This window comes from Aulostomus chinensis, chromosome 17 (genome assembly GCF_037954235.1).
Source record: "Aulostomus chinensis isolate RoL2024-O1b breed Wild chromosome 17, RoL_Achi_v1.0, whole genome shotgun sequence".
Lineage (NCBI taxonomy): Eukaryota > Metazoa > Chordata > Actinopteri > Syngnathiformes > Aulostomidae > Aulostomus > Aulostomus chinensis.
In genome coordinates, this window is record NC_141336.1 from 24041004 (window position 1) to 24064498 (window position 23495).

The 23495-nt window shown below is 46.0% G+C and overlaps 1 protein-coding gene across 2 annotated transcripts in view; it reads right to left on the reverse strand.

Moving 5' to 3' along the window:
• alk (ALK receptor tyrosine kinase) overlaps nucleotides 1-23256 on the reverse strand; it is a 334907-nt gene extending 311651 nt beyond the window's left edge. Inside the window, exon 1 of one of the 2 annotated variants that reach the window (XM_086182128.1) lies at nucleotides 21602-23256. In XM_086182128.1, coding sequence (XP_086038254.1) covers nucleotides 21602-22337 — 736 coding nt within the window. In that variant the 5' untranslated portion in view covers nucleotides 22338-23256. The remainder of the gene's footprint in view (nucleotides 1-21601) is intronic. The other variant, XM_086182129.1, reaches the window with a different exon arrangement.
• Nucleotides 23257-23495: the final 239 nt, after the last annotated feature.

The window sequence follows — 23495 nt, forward strand, 5'->3', positions numbered from 1 at the left end:
TGGCATGAGAGAGTCCTGGAGGAACAGGAAAAAACCAACCCACAGGCCAAAAGTGGATCCAGTTTACCAGGCCAGGGAACAATGCACAGCACTGAACCAACACCGAACGGTCCCCTCTGTCACTTGGAGGCGAGTGGCAGCTAGCAGCCGACCTCGACCACCAGCTGAAATTCCCTGAAGAGATTTCTATGACAGCTCTGCGTCCAGACATCGTGCTCTGGTCAGCAACTGCCAGAGGAGTCACCATGGTGGAACTGACCATCCCATGGGAAGAACAGATGGAGGCTGCGTACAAGCAAAAGAAGGAAAAGATCTATCAGCGACATGCTCAGAGAGCATTTACCATCCAGTGGAGATCGAGTGTAGAGGCTTCACCGGGGCATCTGTACAGCGGCTCCTGAAAACCCTCAGAGTCGCAGGCTCCAACAGGAAGTGAGCTTTCCATGACCTTGCTGAGGAGGCTGAGCAAGGGAGCTTCTGGCTCTGGCTCCGAAGGAAAGACAAGGCGTGGGGTAAAGACAGATCTTACGCAGGCTGCAGGGCGCAGTAGGGAGCCGTCCCTATCGTGGCTCCTCCACCATCGGAGGTGTGACAGGCAGAAATGCCAAGCAGGCAAAACCACCACCTGTGCTTAAACCTAGATGATTATAATGTAACTGAAATTACTGACTCACTTCAGACCCTGACTTATAATTTTTTTTAACTTCTCTGCAGAGTTCACAGCTTCACGCCCACTTTACTGCTCTATTATAGTGGAGTTCTGTTCTTCAACTATCATAGCTCTTGACTAAGCTTTTCCTTAAGTGCAACATGATTACACTGCAGTAGACAATTGTTGGATAATGTAAAAAAATTACTTTTGAAATGAGGTGCAAAAGCAGCACAAGAAAAGAAGGCGAATAAAGGTCTTAAGTCATTCTAAGGAACTTAAGATACACAGAAATATCCCAGGTCAGGGTACCAGGCTTGGACCCAGATTTCTTGGATCCCTGATCACTTGCGTACAGGACAACCGCAAAGATCCGCTGTTAATGCACTTACGGTTTTAAAGGTTTCCACCATCCAGCTACCATCTACCCAGCAATCCTGAAAACGCCACTCAAAGCAACTCGAAGCTAATATAAGCAACAACAAGCTAACGGTCATTTTGATCGAGACTCCTCCATGTCTCATCACATTTTGCTTGTCTTTACTTAAATTCAGGAAAGCCCTGTGGCCTCACAGCTGGTGTAGCGTCGCAGCGTATCAGGGAGTTGAACTGCTAATGTACATGTTAATAAGAAAATCTCTTCAATTATTACAGGAAAAACGGCTCATTTGTATTCAAATTATTACCACTATTAGTGGCAAAAAGACCCAACTGCAGATAAAACGGTAGCAGTTTAAGCACTCATTCATCCTGGGGAGGTAAGTAACCCTGCCAGATGGGAGACAATGCACCAAGATGTAATTAATCACCGTGTTCCCGCTGGGTCAAAAAAGAGAAGGGGGGGGGGAAAAAAGCACTGGATTTGCAGTTTTACTACTCAGTGTTAAAAATGGTGGAGTAAGACAGTGGACACGAGGCGGTAACTCATTTAAACGAGGCTGTGAAGTGTTTGAATCTTCCTGCACATCGATTTCTCATCATTTTGCCTTAGACATACTTTGACTGTTTGTGCGTTGTTAAAGATTTTTGCTGTGTGATTCAAGTCTTTGTCCTCATTAGCAGGGCCCGGGCCCGTTTCTACTGACGTAGCTCCATTCCTGCATTGCTGATAGAACAAGTGGGTGCCTATGATTTGAACTCCTTTTATTTCCCCCCCCCCCCCCCCCCCTTGCACTAAATGTGCTGGCACAGTCGTGAGATTGGAGAGAGAGAGAGAGAGAGGACACACTTAATGGCCCCCTCAAGCGAGTTTATGACCTTTTAGTGATAAGAGGCTTGTCTTAGTGCCCAGCAAATTTATGATTGGGAAGAAAAAGTGCTTTCTAATGTTACCTGGCTTCTGTGTTTTTATCAACTACGTCTCGGCGATAACGACAACCATATGCACAAAAAAGAGGGATTGCATGTTAAATAAGACGGGGCACATTTGGATTATTTGAGCCATGATCAGTCAGATCCACCTCCGGGGATAATTAAGCCTTTGAGATTACACTTAAGAATATCCACACACGACTGATTTTAAATCAAACAACATTCAGGGTAACAGTCCCAACTGGGGTCAAGTTTTAAAAGTCGAAGTAATTTAAATAGCTCACCTTAATTATGCAGCTCTGTATTAGCGTATGTCTCACATGCTTTCCCTCTCAATTCATCATCCATGTCTTATGGAGTGAGAATTAGTATGTCATTCAAGGCACAAAAAAAAAAAGAAAAAAAAAGACACATCTCCCTCCAGTTGGCACTTGATTACTTCCCATTTCCTTCCTTCCAATCATCTTCCCCGCACATCTCCTCATTAGGTTTTCACTTCAGCCCCTCTCTCTATCTCTCCTACGAAGGTCCCTTATGGATCGCAACCCTTGCGTCATTCTTCACGGAGACATATTGACTCTTCTGATGGTCTCGCGCCACTTGACAAAAAATATTCCCCCTTTTTATGCAAATGAGCCAGCCTGTGGAGCGAGGCCAGTGTGTGGATCAATGAGCAAATCTCTCCCCAGCTGCACGTGTGTCAAACACTGTGGCACGGGGAGATTACACCGCAGTCCGATACCTTTCTTTTTCTTCCCGCCTGCCAAGGCGATGGAATGCATGTAAGAAATCGATGGTTAAACTCCCGTTGGTGGCAGAAACCTCAGTGCCCCGCCTTTGGCTCCTGAGTTACTGGCATCCATGGGGACGGACCAGATGGTAGGTACCTAAGGCAGTGAGCTTTGAAACTGAACAGCCTTGGCATGCACTTTACAATGAGCAGCAAGTGTCACAACTTAGCGACTGCCTCACATTAATGCTGCATAAATAATGTAGCGTGCCACTGGAATAGCAATGACTGCAATTATGCTAATGATAATAACATTCTGTGGATTTGCAGGGCATTCTTGGAGCTGCCCGATTAATCAAATTAATATCACAACATGGATTCGGGCTTCTATGTGAGCCCAGTTTTATGTGATACTGCCGTGTTTCTTCGCAGGGAGATCAATTCCACCAAAACAAACACCTCTAGAATCTCTCTGAGGTAAGCGATAAAAGTTTGTTGCTCCGTGTGAGAAAGTGCGCAGGAAGAAGTAACAGAGCCCTGATGGAAGTACAGCTAACGTGTAGGAGAGGCTGAAGAGTAAAATGACCGAGTCATCCAGCGATGATGAGGATGAGCTAAATATATTCATCCTCCCCCAGTTCTGACAAAAATGCAGGGCTTGTAGAGTGACACGATCTGCTGAGTAGAGACGGATAGAAAGAGCCTGGTGATGCTTCCCATTCCAAAGAAAAATTGACACCACAAATTAGTAATAATGTAAATGTCACAGAAAGATGGAAAGTTCAGGAGAAGAAAAAAAAAAGTCCCTACCCCAAACACGTAAATATCCAATGGAGGTCTGAATGCCTAGGCTGAGCCGGAGACATGGCTCTGGTCCCCACTTTGAAAGAAAAACACCACTGTGATTGATAACATTAGTGTAACACCCAACACACACCTGATTAATTTAGGGACCAACTGCAACCCCTTTGCACCTTTAGCTGGACTTCGTGCCCAGAATGTTCATGGCGGAACTGATCTGAGGGAACTGGACTCGCTCCAGAGCCTCTCCTGCTGTACAGGTAAAACCTGAAACCCGGGGGGTTGAGTCCGGTCCGGCCCCAGTTCTGAAGGCAGTTAAAATAAAAGAATCTAGTTGTGGCTGCGCCAAAACGCCATCACACATCACAACACACCCCACTCGTCTCCAGTGTGTGAATTATCTATCTGAGCTTCCTTGCTATCGCTAGGATGCTAACAAGTACAACTAAATCATGGACATATGTCGCCATGAAAAAAGAGCCATTTAAAGCCATCCGGGGACGGCTGGTGGCCGCTGACCTGGCAGGGGTGTGAGGTCCTTCCTTCCCTGGAGTCTTCTAGCTGAGTGAGACAGCAACAGGTTGTTGTCAGAGCCTCATCATCAAAATAAACCGCACAATAATGCAAAAAACGTTGCATTTTTTTTTTTTTTTGGTCAAACTTTCCCAGGTGCTAACGATGTTGCTGCAAATGCTCGGGAAGCAATGTGTTCTATGCCATCCGGATGTCATCAATTAGGAAATGAAGTCAGTGTTATCTTAAGAAGAAAGGATTTCCCCCTGAGCTTTTCACAGCCACTCAATTTGAACTGTAATCACCCAATCAGGGAAGACGAAGGGATTTATCCACCTGGCAGGCCACCCACACAGAGGCTGTGTATGGGAAATGCTGGCCATTCTCATTTCACTTAGCTTGACCAAACACATCCTTAAACCTTATTGCACTGACATGTCTTTCTTTCAAAGATCACCACAAAGCCAATACAATCTATCTCTAATGGCTTCCCTGCCTTTGAGGGGCCTGATGTTTAATCAGAGTAAGAGCAGGGCCTTGTTTGGTTTCTGCTGGCATCCATTACTTCGGCCTCTCTTTTTCACTTTTTTTTTTTTTTTTGTTACTGCCACAGCAGCCAGCTGGCATTCACTGCAGGCCTGACTGAGTCCTGCTCAATACAAAAGCAGCATCGGTTTTTAGACCAATGACTCACAGCCACTTGGTCAATGCCTACACTCGCTGACCCACACACACAGGCGGGGTTCGCTATCTTAGTCCCAAGTGCTTCACGAGGAGAATTATTCTACTCCTCCGACTATGTCATTTTAAAATTAGCAATAATCATTTGTTATAACCCTGAGCTGGCATGCAAGGCTTCATTGATTCCCTGCTGAATCCTCCCCTCTTGGCTGTCACTGCTGAGCCGGGCGCTGTGGACGTGTTCCTTCCTGGCGGTGAGGCCGGAGCAATTTCAACCAACGCATGAACCACATCACACTTTTATGAAACTGCAACAAAACCCGACACTTTGTTGGCTTTCCTTCCCCAAACAAGTTGTTATTAACTTAACAGGTGCACAGTTTGTCATTGTCACTGTTGGCACCGTTCTAAAAATGGCTTGCCTTGAGAGAAGCCAAGGCGCTTTCAAAATCTCACTTGTTAACAAGCAGATACGGCAGCAGATGCAACATAAATAATTGCTAACAGTTGCCTATAGTGTTATTAAAGAAGGAGCGACCTCCACCTGCCTGGGACGGTGAGCAAATATTAGGTAAGCTGATTAAGACATTAGCAAAACTAAAACCACAGCGATTTCTTAAACTGGAAGATGGATCTGTGTACGCTACAGTATGTTGTTGTTGATGCATTGGAAGCCTCTGTTCGTCATCACAGTGCAGACAGCTGTCAATCAATAAAGATGGGCTGACAGCCGTGTAATGAGGGATGAAGACTGATGTAGATGGTCACGTTAGAGGTCCTTGGCTGACATCATAAAACGATTCAGGTATGAGTGTACATTCTTGAGTGATCTGTTCTCCTGGATCCTCCAAGAGAAAATCAATCCCACCATTATATCAAACACTTGAGTGTGAACCTGGAGGCAGTTAGCCTAGCTTAGCATAAATACCTCACAAGGCATAAGCGAGAGGCTCAAAAATGAACCTGCACGGCTGTCGAAAGCTCACTAATGAACAATGTAGATGTTTGTATAACTGGTAGATGTTTCTTGACCAGGAGCACTGACTGAAGCGTAGACACAGAGTCAGCAGTTCGTTAGCCTAATTAAGCATTAAATGAAAGCGGAAGGACGTGACTAACCCGACTCTGTGTGGACGTTGTGTGCTCTAATTATTTCTTGGTTAGAAACTGCATAGATGCGGTGACCTCTGATTTTTGTAATCAGAATGAGGTTGACAAGAACAGCCAAGGTGCCTCAGAGTTAGACAGAGCCTGCTCCCAGCAGCAGATCGATAAACTGCCGGTTGATCACCGTCCATTTGACACTACGACAGATTGCTCCTAAACTCCCATTCCTGCTTGTTAGGTCAGACCTACTGGGGCAGACGTCCTAAAAATATTAAACTGATACTTTATTGTGATGACAAGTGCCAAAACTCAATTTCGCAAGTTTTTATAATTCCCTACACCACTTCAGAAGCATCCTCTGCCTTTACTCATGGATCAGAACCAACAGATTTCATGGTGCAGCAGAAAAATGTGAACTATTCTTCATTATCATTTGAGCTCTTTTAAGTTGCAAATATGTTTGCTCCTCCAGAGTCATAACGAGCACTCGGCAGTAAATATTGCATAGCTAAATGAGGATGGCTCCTCATCAGTGAATAAAGCGTTTCAAAATCTGTCAGCTTAAGAAGCTGTCAGCCTCTTCTCACTCGCTGTGGAAAAGCACTCTCACTTTCCCCTCCAGGTCATTAGCTCAAGCTGGTCCCCCCACAACGCCAGCCCTTTCTAAATGGGCCAGTGCCCTAACCACATAAGCAATGCTCTGGTACCATGTCAAAGCTGTCACACTACATCGAGCCATGCTATCAGTTCCAGGGCTGGGTCAGTCGGGCTGGTCCATTACATGACTTCTCATTGCTGTGGGACGGTGGACCCAGTCACTCATGCCTCTTTATGACGCCCAGCGGTATTCAAAGAGAAAAAAGAGTTGTGAGAACTACAGCAACACCTTTGTACAAAGCCAAATCTCCCGTGTCCCATTTTATTCCTCTCTGATACGTGGGGGCATTATCCATGTCACATTACAGTTACAAGATCCGCTGGTCAGAATGATAAAGGAGAGACAAAACCGACTGTGTCCCAGTTCACTTTGTAACCATTACATAATCTGTCCAGAAGCTTGTCTGTTTTTTACCCCAGCCAGCACGGAGGCGGCTGCATTCCCCATCTTTGCTGTGATAGTGCAGTAGCCAAGCATTTTTATAATGAAATGCCTGGAAGGTGATAGATAAGGCCCCTCTCATACTTGTCAGTCAGCAGCTCTGCCCTGTGGAAACTTGAAGTGTGAATCCAGAGTACATGACAGTCGAGTCAGGCTTTTCTTTGGGATGGCAGTTGAAAATGAACGATTCGATTGTGTGTTTCTCAAAGTGCTTATGTCACCACAGTGAGATTACGCACTGGCCCATTCACTAACCTTGACACCCACTCAGCACAAGTGTCTGATATCACTTCATGGTGCATTCAACATGACCGTCATCTTTGAGGAAATGTGGGAAAAGATGTTACCTGGCTGAGTAAAACACTCGCTAAAACACACTCTGACTCCACACCCAGCCAATCAGGAAAGTAGTTTGTGTCTAATTTAGAGTTGCAAAATGGAAGGCATTAAAAAGAGGGGACATAATTGGAGTGACAAACCGCTCTTAGTTTAGCTCATGATTTACTGATGAGCCTCTGTGGGTGATAAGCTTCAGCCATCGCCACCGCTGGCATCCCTGCAACCTCCTCCAAAGTAAAGAGTGGCCTTAATGCCAGCGTATTTGCAAGTCAGCCAAAGTTCCGCATTTAGAATATTCAGAGCTGGAACAGTTGGTTGCTCCGTCGGTTAATATCTATGAAATTCGTGCCAATGAAGACAAAATTTAACGGGCCGTGTTTGAGCAGTTTAACATCTTTATGTCACTCAGTCCGGCATCCGAACACTCCATCAGTTAAATGCTGTGTCCCAAAATAAGCTCACGTGCGTGTTATATTTATTTTCAAACCCTTTTATTTCAGATCCATGGTCATATAAGTCTACTATTCAAAAATATCTGCACAAAAAAAAAGAAAATCCTTACATTTTTCTATCAAATTGGAATCCTTTTTTTCCAAATAAAAACTAAACTAAATATGACACATGCTTGCATCATCATGTTCAAAATTCAATGACCCATCAATCAATCTTTGGCTTTTAGTACCAGGGATATATGAGCAAAGACACATAAATATGTTACTGTGACATGCTCCAGAGGATAAACCCTCTTTTCAGGATTCTAATTGAATTCTCCAAAAGTCTCCTTTCTCTCACCTGCTTCTCTCTTGACTCTCTTGGTAACAATGCTGCAGCTTGACACTCTAAAATGCAGTTCCAGCTTTAAAAAAAGTGATAAAGAAATAAAATAAAACTTAAAATTCTTGGCCCAGGTTCCATACTTCCACTGGGCTGAATGAAAACTGACATGGTGGATTGTGCATAATCATGCTGACAGCCAAACAAACAAAGCCATAACCTCCTTGGCGGAGGTAATAATCGTTAGCTGCACCGCTAATAAAAAGCCAAACTCTGCACTGCAATCAGAGGCAGAACCACCTGGTGTGTGAACATCACTCAGACTCACTGCCTACAGCAAGCTGCTGAAGCCGGCTTTATTTCGCCACAACTTCATGTTCTATTTACATGAATAGCCGCCAAGGTCACGTGGTTGCACACAGGAAGGTGTGTGAGTTAAGGGTGCCGAGGCCAGGGCAGTGGCTTGATGTTATACAATCTGTTCACGCATAGCAAGGAAATGGTTATGTTGTCCAGCTGGCAACGAGCGAGGAAAAAAGCAGAGGTGCTGATCTCTTCTTTTCCCCATGGTGCACTGCTGGCTCCAGCTCGCTTTCCCATCCACATCAGACAGGAGGGGAAGTGACTTTGTGTAGCCTGAAAGCACCCCACTGCTCCCTAGTGGACATGTACACATGAATGACAACACACAAACACAGGCATAACACAAACACACGCACACGCAAATGCAAATAAAACTGAACTGAAATGTTTTAAGACAAGAGTTTGGGAAAAAGAACATAATGTGACAAGGTGTCCACCGTGTAGCGGAGAGCCTTTGAAGACTGTGCCTGTTCAGATTGCTGCTTGCAGCTGGTAATGAGTCGGCCATTATATGCACACAATCAAACAGAAACTAGGCTATTATTAGTCACTTGCTTCGACAACACCACCGTGGCAGTGGTGTTGTCTGGTGTGCAGTAGTGGGTCGAGTATCCGGTGTAATCCTGCATTCTGCCATGCTCCTGCACTCCTAAGAACATCCAGCAACAACCACATAATCACCAACATGCACATACAGTTGAGGATATTCCAGAGATGGTGTGAATTTGTAGAGAATTCTTATAAGAGAAGGTTCCGCATTAGGATTTTCTTTTCACTCCACAACAAAGGAATTACTCTACACTCTGATGTTGGTTCCAGTTTCAAGAGGATGCATTTAAACACCTCGGCGCCAGGAACATTGACACCTCAAAGGCTTGTGCATTGATCGCCTCTTAACAATGAGAAATCACATTAATGTCACAGTCTATATGCTGTTTTGATGTACGACACCTTGAAAATAAGTAACCTACGTTTGTTGTCATCAGCATGAAAGTGAACAGTTTTACTTCCACTAAAATCCCTGACTTCATCCCTCCAGCCCACATGTGTGGCAGTCAGTTATTCTGGTCCTCTGATGCATCGCATTTCAAACACTTCTGGTCAGGGTCACAGACAAAAACACTCACTTAAGCTTAGGAAAAGATGATGGTTTGGGTACAAATGAGCAAATCTGATCAGCACCTGCAGGGAATCCACTCCCCATCAGTGATCGTACGGAATCAAGACATAACATTAAAACAGCTTCAATCCGCAGCATCCATCCATCCATTTTCTACTGAATATCCTGTTCAGGGTGGTGGGGGTGGAGCCTATCCCAGCAGCCTTCCCCCTGGACAGGTCACCAGTCCATGGCAGGGCCAACACATAGAGACAGACAACCATTGGCTCTCCCAGCCACGCCTACGGTCAATTTAGAGTCTGGATTAACCTGGTCCCTCTTGATGTCTTTGGACTGTGGAGGAAGCTGGAGTACCAGAGAGAACCCAGCAGGAACAGGGAGAACATGGAGACTCACCCAGAAAGACCCCGTGCTCCAGCTGGGACTCGAACCCGGAACCTTCTTGCTGTGAGGGGACAGTGCTGACCACTGCTCCACCGGGCCACCTTTCAATCAGCAACAACGACTCAAATACATCCAACACGTGCATCCATTTTCCGCTCCTTCCACCTCCTTATACCTCCACTGTGAGGTCTCAGTCACTGAATAAAGGTAATTTCCACTGTTTGTATTTTCAACCTGTCTGCTCATTCTTCTCAGATGCACACAATTAGTTGTGTGCGTGTGTGTGTAGTTTGTGTGGAGGAGTGCTTGTGTGTGTCGCCAGGGTAAAGTATTAGCACCGTATTTAAATAACCTGCTTGTAGTCAGTTTAATTTACAGCAGAGTGTAGGATAAGGAAGGTGTTCTCATTTTCTGTTGACCTTTCCATCCGCGCAGTTGCAGCACAACATCCATGCAGAGCCACTTGTGACGTTGTGTTTTTATACCTGCGAGTCCACAAATAAAAATCTGCCTACGCAACAAGAAGGAGTTCCAGCCACAGACTCTTGGATTAGGACTCAGTGCATCCACCAGACCCTCCTAGATGTTACGTTTTGATAGCCACTACAACATTGTTGCATTTAACTGGTATATTTCCTCCACACTGAGGTTTTGGTGAAGGACTAGAATGCATTTGTTGCAGAGATTAGAGCATATTCTGTCTGTTCCAGCTTTATACTCGTATATCTGACACATCCGATGTTTCCTTCTCAGCTAAATCACACTCACTGTGCTCACTACTGCTCTCACATCTGGACCGAGGAGCAGCTGCTCTGAAAAGATACATGTTAAGACATCATTACATGTACTATAGAGAAAGCCAACAGTTTAAAGGCTAACTGTGGGCATTAGCCAGCCAGCAGTTGTAAATAGTGTAAATACACTCAGCAGCATCATGGTTGTACCTTTGCTGTTTCCTAAAAATAGACTGAATAGCACTGAAAATCTACAATCCAAGAATTATACAGCTGCAGAGACGATGTTCGCTCTCTCACTTCTCACTGCTGAGGATGAGTGAGGTGTGTGTGTGTGTGTGTGTGTGTGTGTGTGTGTTGGGGTGTGTGACATCGTCTGATAAAGTGAAACACTTGCACAGGTTGCTGATTTCCAATCCTGTGTTTGTGAAAACAGTCAGTTTGTGAAAATCTCATCCATTATATGAGTTTAAGTGGGTCTGTGACCTCACGTCACTGCCTGGCGCAGCTGCTAAAGATGGTGGGCAAAAATAACATCACAATGTTGTTGTTGTTGTTGTTGTTGTCGTCGTTGTGTCTGCACAGACTGAAGTCAAACCAGCTGGCAGAATTGTGGAATGCACTCATATTCTGGCCCTGACCCCACAGAGCTTTTGGGGACAGCGAGCAACTCAAAAGAATAACAGAAAAGCACATTAATATTTGTTAGTAACGGTTACATCATGAGGTTGTGACAGTGTGACATGGATCCGTGTGGCTCTGGGTGAAAGTCAGGCTCTTTCAGATAACAAAAGACAGCAATTACTGTACTTCCAGGGCAAATCAGGAGGGGAAATTAGATTCAAACTCGTCCTCTTCAGGACCTTAAATATCCAACTGAGATGGAGAGAGAGGTTTTAACAGGCATCAGCAAGCAGAAACCATTCGTGGGTGCCACACGCTCACACACAACATCTCACATGTCATTTGGCACATCTGCACTTAATTTTGTTTTCCAGTCCAATTATTTATGACCTTTACTGAGGAGGTTACGTTTCACCCTCATCTGTTGGCTCGTTTGTGTGTCAGCAGGGTTGCACAATAGCTCCAGGGTGTAATGAGGTGGAGGGGTGTCGCCAAGGCGGAACCTGTCAAATTTGGGGGAAGATCCTTTTAAATAACGTAAAAACTTGATTTCTTTGTGACACTGGCATTGCTCGAAGTTGGCACTCTCTCGTTTTCACGGAGATCCTTGCGAAAAGTCACGTTCGGGATCTCTGTGTGTCCAGAATAAATCTTCCACATCCTCACTTACAAGGTGACGAGCAGCAGCAGCAGCAGGCGCTCTTCTAGTCATCAACACACATTTACTTTTGTTGCTGTGTCAAGAAAATAGTTACAGCTTCTTGTTTGATTTCGAAATCTCAACGTCTTGTAATTTAAATGATTTCATAATGAATGTCACGCTCAATCCCACCCAGGCAAAGCCTGTTTTGGATAAATGTGTATTTGATAGCTTTTGACGGCAGTATGCTAACCTGCTCATCCACTGCCATCTGTTGTGCTAAGCTAACTAGCGGCCACCGCGTCTCAAGCTCCCTAATGCATGCAGAAAAGAGGAGAAAATGGAAGCTCTCTCAGCTACAGTCGAATTCAGAAAAATAACAGTAGTTAACTTGGATAAGACATCATCCCACTTTGTAACCGGAGCTTCCTCTTCATTTTTTTTTAATGCCAAAACCTCTTGACAAAGCTTAGTATGAATTAATCAGGGAGCTTTTGAGAGTCTGAAGTTATGGCTTTAGTCATCATCTTTTAAAACCTAAAAACCTTGCCTGACCCGGGTGGCTGGCAGGAGGGACTGTTACTAACTATTTGTAACCCCCAGAGCAACCAAATGCAAGGAAAAAAGGACTGAGAGGAAGTTCATCTAACTTTTCCTCAGTGCACAACTCTCGGTTCCAGCTGAGAAGATAAGCCGTCTGGAGGCTCTGGTGAGTTCCAAACAGTGCGAGCAACAGCTGAACAAGTTGCGCCTCCATCCCTTGAGCTGGTCCGAGCCACTGAGCATGGTGGGGCTCGTGCTCCAGTAAGCCACAAACAACATTTCTCATGGCACGGCTGTTCTGCCTCTTGATCTCTCTTAGTACTCTCACACACATACACACTCCCATCCGAGCCACAGCAACAGCAGGGGCAATACAGGGCGGACTGAAAATGCCAGCTCCTCACACGCACGCACAGAGAGGCGCGCACGCACACACACACACACACACACACACACACACACACACACACACGCACACACACACACACACACACACACACCACTTGGACAGGTGAATGGAGGGGATGAGACTGTGTTTTGAGGGATTCCAGCAGGTTTGGAGAAACCACTCCTCCTCAACCTTTCACGGCGAAACATATCCAATTAAGTGTTTTTTTGTCCCGTGATGAGGTCGCTGCTGCTCCTCAACAATCCCATTACAGATCATAAAGGGAGCTGGGGATGTGGCCTGAGAGCACTCAGGCTTTGTGTGCACGGCCACTGTGGCACATTTGTTAATGGCGTCTTTACTCCAGGTGAATTTTGGGAGCTTTTCTTCCCACCTGACACTTTGTGGTCAGTAGTTATCATTTGAGGGTTGCGGTTGTGTGTTTGGCTTAAAGATCTGTGAAAAGCAAAATCCAGCTCAAGAGCTTTTTCCTTCCTGATACTTGATTTTTCTGCTGCCATTTTAGCACCCATTCAAATATTGACTTGACTGCATCAGGAGCTTGAGGGCTTCTTCAAGGACGTCTGAGAAAATACAACTCTTTCCTGATGTAGGTTTTTAATGCTGCTCATTAAACCCGCACTCATCAATATATGTATATTACATGACTTGAACGGGTGAAAGGGGTCACTCAGTATGATGAACTCAAAGAACTGCTCCCAGTGTCTCCTCCAGCTCTATACAGCCTCTTAATCTAGTCTGGTTCAGTTTTCTGCATCAGAAACTCTTTGCAAACACCTCAGATAAACCCACTGTGAGTAAAAGGCTACATTCAGCTGTACCTGATTTACTGCAGTGTGCCTCATCACATCAGAGACACCCAACGACTGAACCAAAGTACTCCCTTGATGTTTTAAATAACTTCCCTGAAGCATTTACGAGTCAAATCACAAACACGTGGTCTGCTCTACGCCACGTTCTTTTGATACCAATGTCATATTATTTGATTCCCATTCACAGAGAAACTGTGCTCAGCCCCTTGGGGAGGCCAGAACAGAGCAAAAGGGACAATAACCACTGGATTCACCTGGGATCAGGTTGATCTGCGGGATTTGGATCATTTCTGTGCTTCAGGTTTTCCAGCGTTGCTTTCACAACCTGCCAAACCTGATGCTACAACCAGCGTGTTACTTTCTACAGATTTTCTAAAAGACTAGATTCTTTATATTGTCTGGTGTCAAAGCTTTCCGTACAACATCTTTGCATCTGTTTGTTGACTGTGAATGGTGCATTTATTCAAATTTAGACTCGTGTTTTTTCATAATTTTCACACTTCTATTTTCAGATGTCAGCAAACCTACCGCTGCAACCTTCAGCCAGCTGTATAAACTTGCTTGCTAATTTATTATGTAAACCGAGATGAGTCTAATGCAGTAAGATACAACAGCTCTGTAATAAATCCCGCATCAATGCAGCTTATAATACTCAGCTGCTTATTCATCTTAATAATGACAATAATAAATGCACAATGAGGGATTTGAATACAAATGTTCCAAAGTACAGCGAGCATAAGTGCAGTAACCATGCTGTAACCAGTAATGATGAGCCAGTTCTGTCTACAGTGTGATCATGCAGGAATATCTGATAAGCCTTGAAATTCGTCAAACAATTTATCATTTGCACCAAACCTGACCAGACGTCTTTGTTTAAGAGCAGGGTTTTCTCCTCCTCTCTCTGCAGAGCGTGCCCTGACACCCCTGTAGCTCTCTCAGGTTCACAGCTTCATAATTGCTACTGTATTTCAACTACATACGCATACAAAAATAGACATCCACAGTGGTATGTAACTGGAGCACGAGGATGTGTGTGTTCCCCTTCACAGCGAGTGCTCAACTCCGGCTGCGAGGCCTCGTATAAGCAGCAGCATTAATCAAACAGGCAGATTTGCCTTTAAAAAAAACAACAACAACAAAAAACCCCAAAACAAAACAAAAAAGGAACAAGAAAGCAGCATAAAAAACTAAGACATCTGGTGAACGAGAGGAATGAAAGGGTGCTTAACAAGAAGTGAAGAAGGAATTCATGGCTAAAGTCACCTTGAGTCCACTTAATTGAGGAATACTGACACAAGCATTAACGGCAGCGGCGGTGGTGATTAATATCATAAAAGGCATTAGCTGCTGTTTACATTGTTATAGATGTTTACCTGCGCCTTCCAATTTGGCAAGCTTTGCCTTTTCATATTTTACTTTAAGCGTGGTCGTCTCTGGAATGCTAACAGCTTGACTCTTCGGGTCGCCGCATCTTGAAGGAGCACGAATTCACTTCCTGCCAGTCAAGAGGAATCCGCCGTCTCATTACGCTGACAGCAGTGCGACTGTAAATAATGAATATGCACAGGTTCAGGGTGCACGTCTTTACTATGCATACATCTTTAACTATCCAGACGGACGAGGAGGCGCTGAGAATGTCAGTTTTCTTTACTCCGGGCCGCCAGAATAGAGAGAGGTGTTCCATTCATGTGGGTGAAGGCAGTGTGGGGATGCGTACAAGGTGGTGGCGGCGGAGGTGGTGATATCCTTACACTATTCTCTGAGTTAGCTCAGTCAAGCAGCACTGATTTTAAAGCACTTGAGAAGCTTCAAGGTATTTCTACTGCAGATGCCACGAGTGTCTCATTATTCACATTTGTTAGGAGAAGTGACTCAAACAATGCCGCTACTCCTGAGGAGGAATCTGACACTCCTCAGCTGCTGCGTAGGAACCTCTAGCCAAATAATGGTGGCGGCAAAGGTTCACTTTGACCCGCACACACTCTCGACATTGTAACATTAACACAGGATCAAGCGGCGAACACGAGGACACGTGTACTTGATGCGGTATTGATCAGCGGGGCACAGCCCCAAGGGGCCCGTTGGGGGTGTCACGACACATGCCGGAGTGAATTGATCATAGAAATGCATAAATAATAAAGTGGCACGTCATTCTGGCTTCCTATTGATTTTCCCATTAGCGGCTGATTGATACAAGCTTTAAATGTCAGGAGCACCATTGATTACTACAAGTTCATGCACTTACTTGAGACGCAGCGTCGCTCCTCTTGCGACTCAGCAGCCTTGCACCTGGACAGGCTGAGTCAAAGGTCAACAGGTGAACAGAGCTGAACCAGAAACCAGACACCAGATGAAGGTGGGCTACAGATTCTGCCCGGTAACACACTGGAATGATTTCCCCCAGGCTTATTATTACACCGTTCTTATATTTACTATATTCCACCTGTCCTGAACCCCCAAAATAGTTCGATGTAATTGGTTCAGGAGTTCAATCCCACAATTTCAATGAGGAACAGTAGTTAGTGTTACATTTCAGAACAAGAGAGGGATTATGAGCGAATGATGCTTCTGCTTTTGATAAGAATCAGAGTCTTGCAACGAAAGCAAATTAGAAATTCCAATCTTGCGATTTGGAAAAGGCGACAATTATTCAGTTGTAAGTCAAAGTCAGTGTTTACTGACTGTCGATGACATATCAATTACATGTCAAACCCCCCAGCGCGGCAGAGAGCATTCATTTGTGTCTATGAGTCATTAGTTTTCCAAATGAGTTTACAGTAGCACAGCTGTTGCAACTGCGCTCGCTAGCTAACAGAGGAAAGAGACGACATCGCTTGGACAGAACCTCAAAACAACACATGAGCAACATAACAACCGCAAACTGCAGAAAATGTTAGGCCTTATTGGACGAATGTTAGCCAAACTCCAGTCAGGGGTCCGAGGGTCTGGGGTCACTACGGGCCACGTTCCAGTCACCAATTCACAACTGTCCCGTTTTCTGACATCAACAAGAGGATAAAATGTAAATGAGAACAACTTCATTGAGAACTTGGGGGTATTAAAATACACAATACACTTACTTGCCTATTTATGAGTCAACCAAGATCAAAACAGTGAAGAGGAACGGCCCTTCACTAAATCATCCTCCCTTCATGAGCATTACAATGCTTTTATTGAAGCTGTTTGAGAGGTGTTGATTTACTTTAATGGTCATTTTGGAGGCTGTAAATTGTGTTGCTGTGTTATCCTTCACATTCACTCAGAGACCTCTTCTGGGTAACTCTGCTGTTTATAAACCTGGGCCTCAGTTAATACCGGTTTTAGGGCTAAATGATGGATGGGGGCAACAGTTATTAGATTAATCCATAACTGAGAACTCACGCATGCACGTCTCACTCTGAAACCAGAGTTTTTACCTGATAAAAACCGTGTAAACGTGAGTGAAAGATGGGGAGAAACATCCGGGGAAGAGTGGAGGACAGAGCTGGAGTGCAGAAAGTGTATTTCCAGAAGACCACATAGTGTTTTGCATTTGCACATTTCAAAAATTCCGGCTAAAAGATGATGTCACACTTTGCTACGCTTGTGATGTTTTGATAGATGAGCCACACTCTCTGAATTAGCGGCTGCCTGCGCTACTCTGCACCCGCACACCGGGCTGTGTTAGCGGTGAACAGGTTCACCACGAGGACCATCGCCAGACTGACAAATCAGACGGACAGACACACCAGAGAACGTTTCCCTGACCTGGAAATATCCCGTCGCCGTCCCATCAGAATCCATGGAAGCATGGCAAGATGCCAGAAACTCCCCTCACGTGATAAACCAGAGGAATGAACAAAGTATCAGGACAGAAGAAGAAGATTAGGAACAAAATGTCTGTCTCTGCAGGGATCACCTCCAAGATGTTGAGCTTGTCAGTGGAAAAACAAGCAAACTGACATGAATAATTACGCTGTGCAACCATTTTGTGATTCCTGGTAACAGCATTCCTGCTCACTATTGGACCAGTTCCGATTATTTTTGTCTCCATGCACGATTTAGACCCAAAAAATAGAGCCCAGAATAATCCCTCGAAGGCATGTTGATGCCCCACGTACAAAGACACCACAAATCACAAAACTTCTGAGATGGTTATAGTACAATATTTCTTTTTTCTACTTAGGCTGAACTCCGGATGAATATAATTCAATAAATTAGAAGATAAAATGTCAGAATTATGCCATTTACAATACCCTTAAGCCTTATTCTCTTAAGCTTTTTATAGGGCTTTTTCCCACCTACAGTTAAAAGAAGCAGTTTAAAACAGAGAAAGGCAGTAAATCCTCGGATTTCACCTGTTTTTTAGAGCAGAACAAGCCCATCATAGAGATATAGAGCAATTAAGTGCCACTCACACCAAAGGGGGAAACAATTCATCGCTCCCCATTGTCTTTGCATTGCAAGACTCTCTTGTCACTTCTGTCTGCCAGCAATAAAAAAAAGTAAAAATGCATAAAAGCTGCTCTGTGGTGGAATGAACTACCATCGGGGTAAAGAACCAGAACTGAATTTTTTATAAAAGCTGCCAAACTGGAAATTAAAAAAGAGCCTTTATGGAGACAAAAATCAGGATGAATGTGCAAACGGTAGGATCCTCATACTCAGCAGCAGCAGCAGCAGCATTTAGTCATTAATAAGTAAAACATCCAAATGTCAATTTTAGTTTTGGGGTTAAGTATTCAGAGTACTCTGTTTTGTTGTAGCCACTAACATGACGCGTTAACCTTGCACTTCACGTAATTAACTGTTTAGTCTCCTTTTAAAATAACGAATCATTAAATTAGAAAACCCCTGGACGGCGTCTGCATGGCGGAAGAACTTTATTATGTTCACACTGTGTGAACTTGTGTGTGAAACGGATAAAAACGTCACTGTGGAATGCAAAGCTGAGCAAACGAACATGGCTCTGCAACACAAAAGCGCAGGAATGACCCCTGCCTGTAAGATCCTCAGTAAAATCCATCAACATACCTGAAGAACTCATACCTGCAGGTAAACTCGAGCATTTCTGACAGTATGACTCCTGTCCCTCAGAAGAACTTGGAGTTTGGGACTTTGCGCTCGGACAAAAATGACCCCAAATGAAGCAAAAATGATGACGCCATTATGTGTCGTCTCCAGCAAACATAGGTGTGTTTCCCGGCGCCCTTCATGATGCAGCGTGAAGGAGCGAATAAGAGAGCTAAACGTCTCCTCTGTGGTTCAGAACTTCTCTTGAGGCGACTATGCGAAGACACGAGGGAAAACATTTGGGACATGGGAAACTGAAATTGCGTTCATCTGTCAGCGATGCCTACTTTAGAGGACCACAAGCGACATCAGATAAAGGTGAGAGGAGGAAACGATAAAATTTTGCCTGACGGCTACAACATCTGCAACGCTCAGATCCTAATTTGGGCCTCTCAAGGGAAACGGCGAGCTGGAGAGCCTCACACAGAAAATCATGGGAGTGTGTGTTTGTAATTGCCGCAGAGCTGAGGGGCAAACACACACACACACACGAACACACACCTAACATACACAGTTGCTCTCTCAAACATGATGGTACTTCGGGGCCTGAATCAGAAGGTGTGTTTGTGAGAACGTTGGGAATTTCCACGGAGAAGCAGGAACGTTCCGTCTAACAAAGCCAGGGCCCTGCTGTTTCCTTCAGCTTCCAATGACTCTGTTGCAACCTATTTATTGCATCACTTTGTGAACAGAACACAGGTTAATAAAGTGAGGGTCAACCGTCTATCACACCTTCTTACAACAGTTTCATCCTCTCCCACACTGCTTCAGCTCGTATAAACCTCTTTCAATAATGATCCTTCCCACGGGGCCCATGGGGCCCACGGGGCCAGTCAGTACAAACGCACTGCGCAGGCTTTAATGCATCGATTCCCGTAGGCATGTTTGCCGGGTTGCCAAATTATTCCCGGTGCCATGGTGGGTATTTATTTCATGCTAATAGCCAGCATTTTACTGGGGGCTGGGAAAAACAAGCAAACACAGAAAAATGTCAAACCTCAACCAATCAAGAGCGGAAGAGAGCTAATAAAGCGAGACATCCACACATTACAGCTGCGAGAGGAGGGTGTTTGTATGGAGAAGGAGCTGAAACTCTTGCACAGAGGAGCGTGTGTGTGTGTGTGTGTGTGTGTGTGTGTGTGTATGTGTGTGTATCCCCAATAGGAACCTGAGCAAACCTGACTAACCTGATGAGAAAGAAGCTGCAGCTAAATATGAAAAGGCAACAGCATCTCTGTCAGTTTTAGCATGACCTGATATCAACAGGGCTGTCGCTATGACAGCGGCGCAAACGCTTCCATCATTTTGTCAAACTGACATCCCCAAGAGACTCACACTCAAGTCAAGCTGGTTTTCAAAGCAACAAAACATGTTTTTTGACCCAGTGTGTGTGTGTGTGTGTGTGTGGGGGTGGGGGGGGGGGGGATCACTTCAATTACAGTACAAAAATTAAACAGACAAGTTTGAGGGACTCTAGTTCTCGTCAACAAGACCAAAAGAGAGTCGGCACATCAGAATGAACACTCCAACAGGTGACACTGTTTCAGATTTTGCCAAATTGAGTTTTACTTTTCCACCATAAAGGAGATTTGTCCAAAAGTTCTCCTGCTGATGGAACCCACCTCCATCTGGGAGCATGGAAAACAGCGTGAGGATCTTTTCTCCAGCACACGTTGTTTTCTAATGCAAATTTTGATGAAGGTCCACGGAATTACACACAGCTGGGAGCCGTCCAGAACCACCAGTTTAATTAGCTGGTCACTGGGGGACTCTGCTCTTCGCTCAAGGGTCCATGGGTGGTAGGAGAGAGGCAGAGGTACCCTTAAACAGAAATCCTCCCCAGCTGGCATCCACCTGCAGACAGTAGCAGCTGCTGCAGTGGTGGCCCACTCAGAGGTTGTGTGTGTATGTGTGTGTGTGTGTGTGTGTGTGTGTGTGTGTGTGTGTGTGTGTGTGTGTGCATTAGCATGAATGAAAACCCATATCAGAAACAGAGCGTATCCATGAACCAACATGATGATAGTTTTATACAACCAGCACACATGTAGTAACTTCTCACTCCGCTCCAGTTTTTGCATTCTGTGTGTGTGTGTGTGTGTGTGTGTGTGTGTGCGTGCGTGCGTGTGTTCCCACTCAATCAGCTTCCAGCCGAGCCAGCCGCTGCTTTGCTTTTGTCTGATAGGTTCCGTTGCATTTTTCTGGGCCAGCCTCCCTCATCAAAGCGATTAAGCAATTACATTGCGCCGATGCTCAGAAGAATGAGGGAACGAACCCTCGAGTATTGAGTGCTGGAGCTTTCTTGGAGATAACGGCTTAATTTGGGCCTAATCAAAATAAAGCCTTTCTTTTTTAAATCCATCCCTCCACCAGGAGTGGAGGGGCTCGGGGGACTGAGAAGGTATCCTCAGGGGGGGCCGATGAAGACCGGGCCCTGCTGGGGGCTTTTCTGACTTAAATATTATTGGGTCTGATGCAACGTGCATGCATATCATTAACAGGCAACGAGGCCTCACTTTCCTCTCAATGAATTAATAAATAAGCAGCAGTGAGCTCATCATGACAGAGGCCTCAGCAGATGCTGCCCGAATCCAGCGTGGATCCCAGCCGGAGGAAAGCAAAGAGTTCGGGAATCAAATCAACATGCTGGTCGCCTCTCGGCGTTGCTGTGGGCATCAATAATGAATCAGGAGTCTGAAGCAGAGCAACAGATCCTGAATCTGTGGATCCGTACAACTGTTAGTGTAACTCGGTTCTCTGGAGTCACCAGATCAGCACCAGACCCTGGGAGTGTCTGGCAGCCACTTCAACTCGTCAAACTCAGCATCAACATCAGTCAGAGCTGGACTCAACCTGCCTGGTGGGTTGTGCGTGTGTGTGTGTGTGTGTGTGGGGGGGGGGGGGGCTGAGAGCACTCACCCTGGGATGATATGTGAAGGAAGAGGCGGGGGTCTGCAGCGCGTATAGCCGCGGTGTATCGATCCTCCATACCGGGCACCTGCGCCTTTTTCTCGGGCATGAGCCGGACCCTCAATCGGCCTCCCTCCGCGCCGAGCCACCACTCCAGAATAGACGTGAGGTCAATCTCCAGGGTAAACACAGGGGCCTCCGCGTACACGGCGAGCCCCCCGCATCCCGTCCTAATTAGATCCTCTCCTATTTCCACCACAACTTGGTTGGATTTCATGGAAGCCAGTTTCAGAACTTTGGACAGCGGCCGCTTGTAGAAGAAGGGCAGCTGGTCATCCGTGGACGCGTTCCTCTCCGTGGACTTGTGGTCAACAAAAGTAGATACGGTTTTCTGTAAAGGTATGCAGTGCATTTTTAAGTTTGCGCGCACCGTGTAGCATCCACCGTGAGCCTGGCAGTCTCCGTTCAGGGGTCTCTTGATGAACTCCGCCAGGTAATAACGCAACAAAGAGGGCACGGCGAAATCCACAGCCAGGGTTTTCCTCTTGAGCCTGGAGTTTAGAGTTTGATTCAAGTCTCTTTTGCTGGCGGCTTCCCCGCTGCCGCCGCCGCCGCCGCCGCCGCTGCTGTTGCTGGAGCCCGCGGTGAGGGGCTCCATCCCCGCTGTGGTTCTCGGAGAGGCGCACTGCAGCCCTGGGAGAAATGCCGCAGAACAAACAAGCAAAAACAACATCCCGGCGTTCATTGTTTAGGTGATTACAGTTGCGGGAGAAGCCCCCCTTTAATTCCACAGTTGACCGCTTCCTCTCTGCGCCTGTCACAGCATACGCAGCGCAAAAAAAAAAAAAGGAAAAAAAAAAGGATGGGAATCGATGATCCTGCGGGTCCTGCCCCTCTCCGCCGGTGCACACACGTGGTAACACTGAGGTAACGGGGTTTTTACATCTGTTTGCCAGCGGCTGTAGCGATCCTCCCTCCTGGAGACAGAGAAGCGCCGTCTCCCTCCGAGTCCCCGGTGTGTTGCAGCGCTGGCGGACCAAGCCAGAGGCTCCCCGGGATGCTGATTGATATGCCGGTCGGGTTCGCTCCCGGGGCTTTCAAAGCCTCCCTGTCTCTTGGCACAGTTGTAACGGCGGTACAAGTGGTCTCTCTGTCAGCAGCGGGATGCGGCGGCGTCTCTCTCTCTCTCTCTCCCTCTCTCTCTCCTCTCTCTCTCTCTCTCTCTCCCCCCTTCTCTCCCTCCTCTCCTCTCTCAGAACTCAACCGTGAATTCACTTTTGGAGAAGCCGAGCGCCCGTTAAACTTTTAAAATACGATCCTAGCTTCCGGTCCCGGCTGCTTTAGGATGTCAGAGCTCAGTTGAAGTCGCGGCTCCAGCCGCTCACGCGTCACCTGCGCGCCAGCCGTCAGTCAGCGGTTCTCTCCCTCAGCGGCGGCGGCGGCGAGGAGGCTCCGTGGTCGCGGACTGGTCCGGTGCGCCCACGCATCCTCGGCTCCTGGAGGTGTGGAGGACTGAGGAGAAGGCTGAGCTCCACCGGTTGTTGGTCTCCCGTGATTTTTTGTTGTTGTTGTTTTTGTCAATGAATCACCGAGCCGTCGCCAACTCTCCTGCTGCCTGAGCGCTCATCAGAGTTTTCAGAGGGAGGGTCGTTTGGGTTGAAGCCGTTTGGCGTTGTTATGTGGTTGTTGTTATTGTTGGGGGGGGGGGGGTCCTTTTAACATGAGGGAGCTGCAACTTCACTCCCCACACGGGCTCGCTCATCGACTGGAATTGAACCTCTCTCTCTCTCTCTCTCTCTCTCTCTCTTTCTGTCTCTCTGCCCCCTAAAATACAAGACACCCACTAGGTGGCATCAGCACACACTCATGGCTATTCTCTCTCCACTAGTGTCTCACACTCATT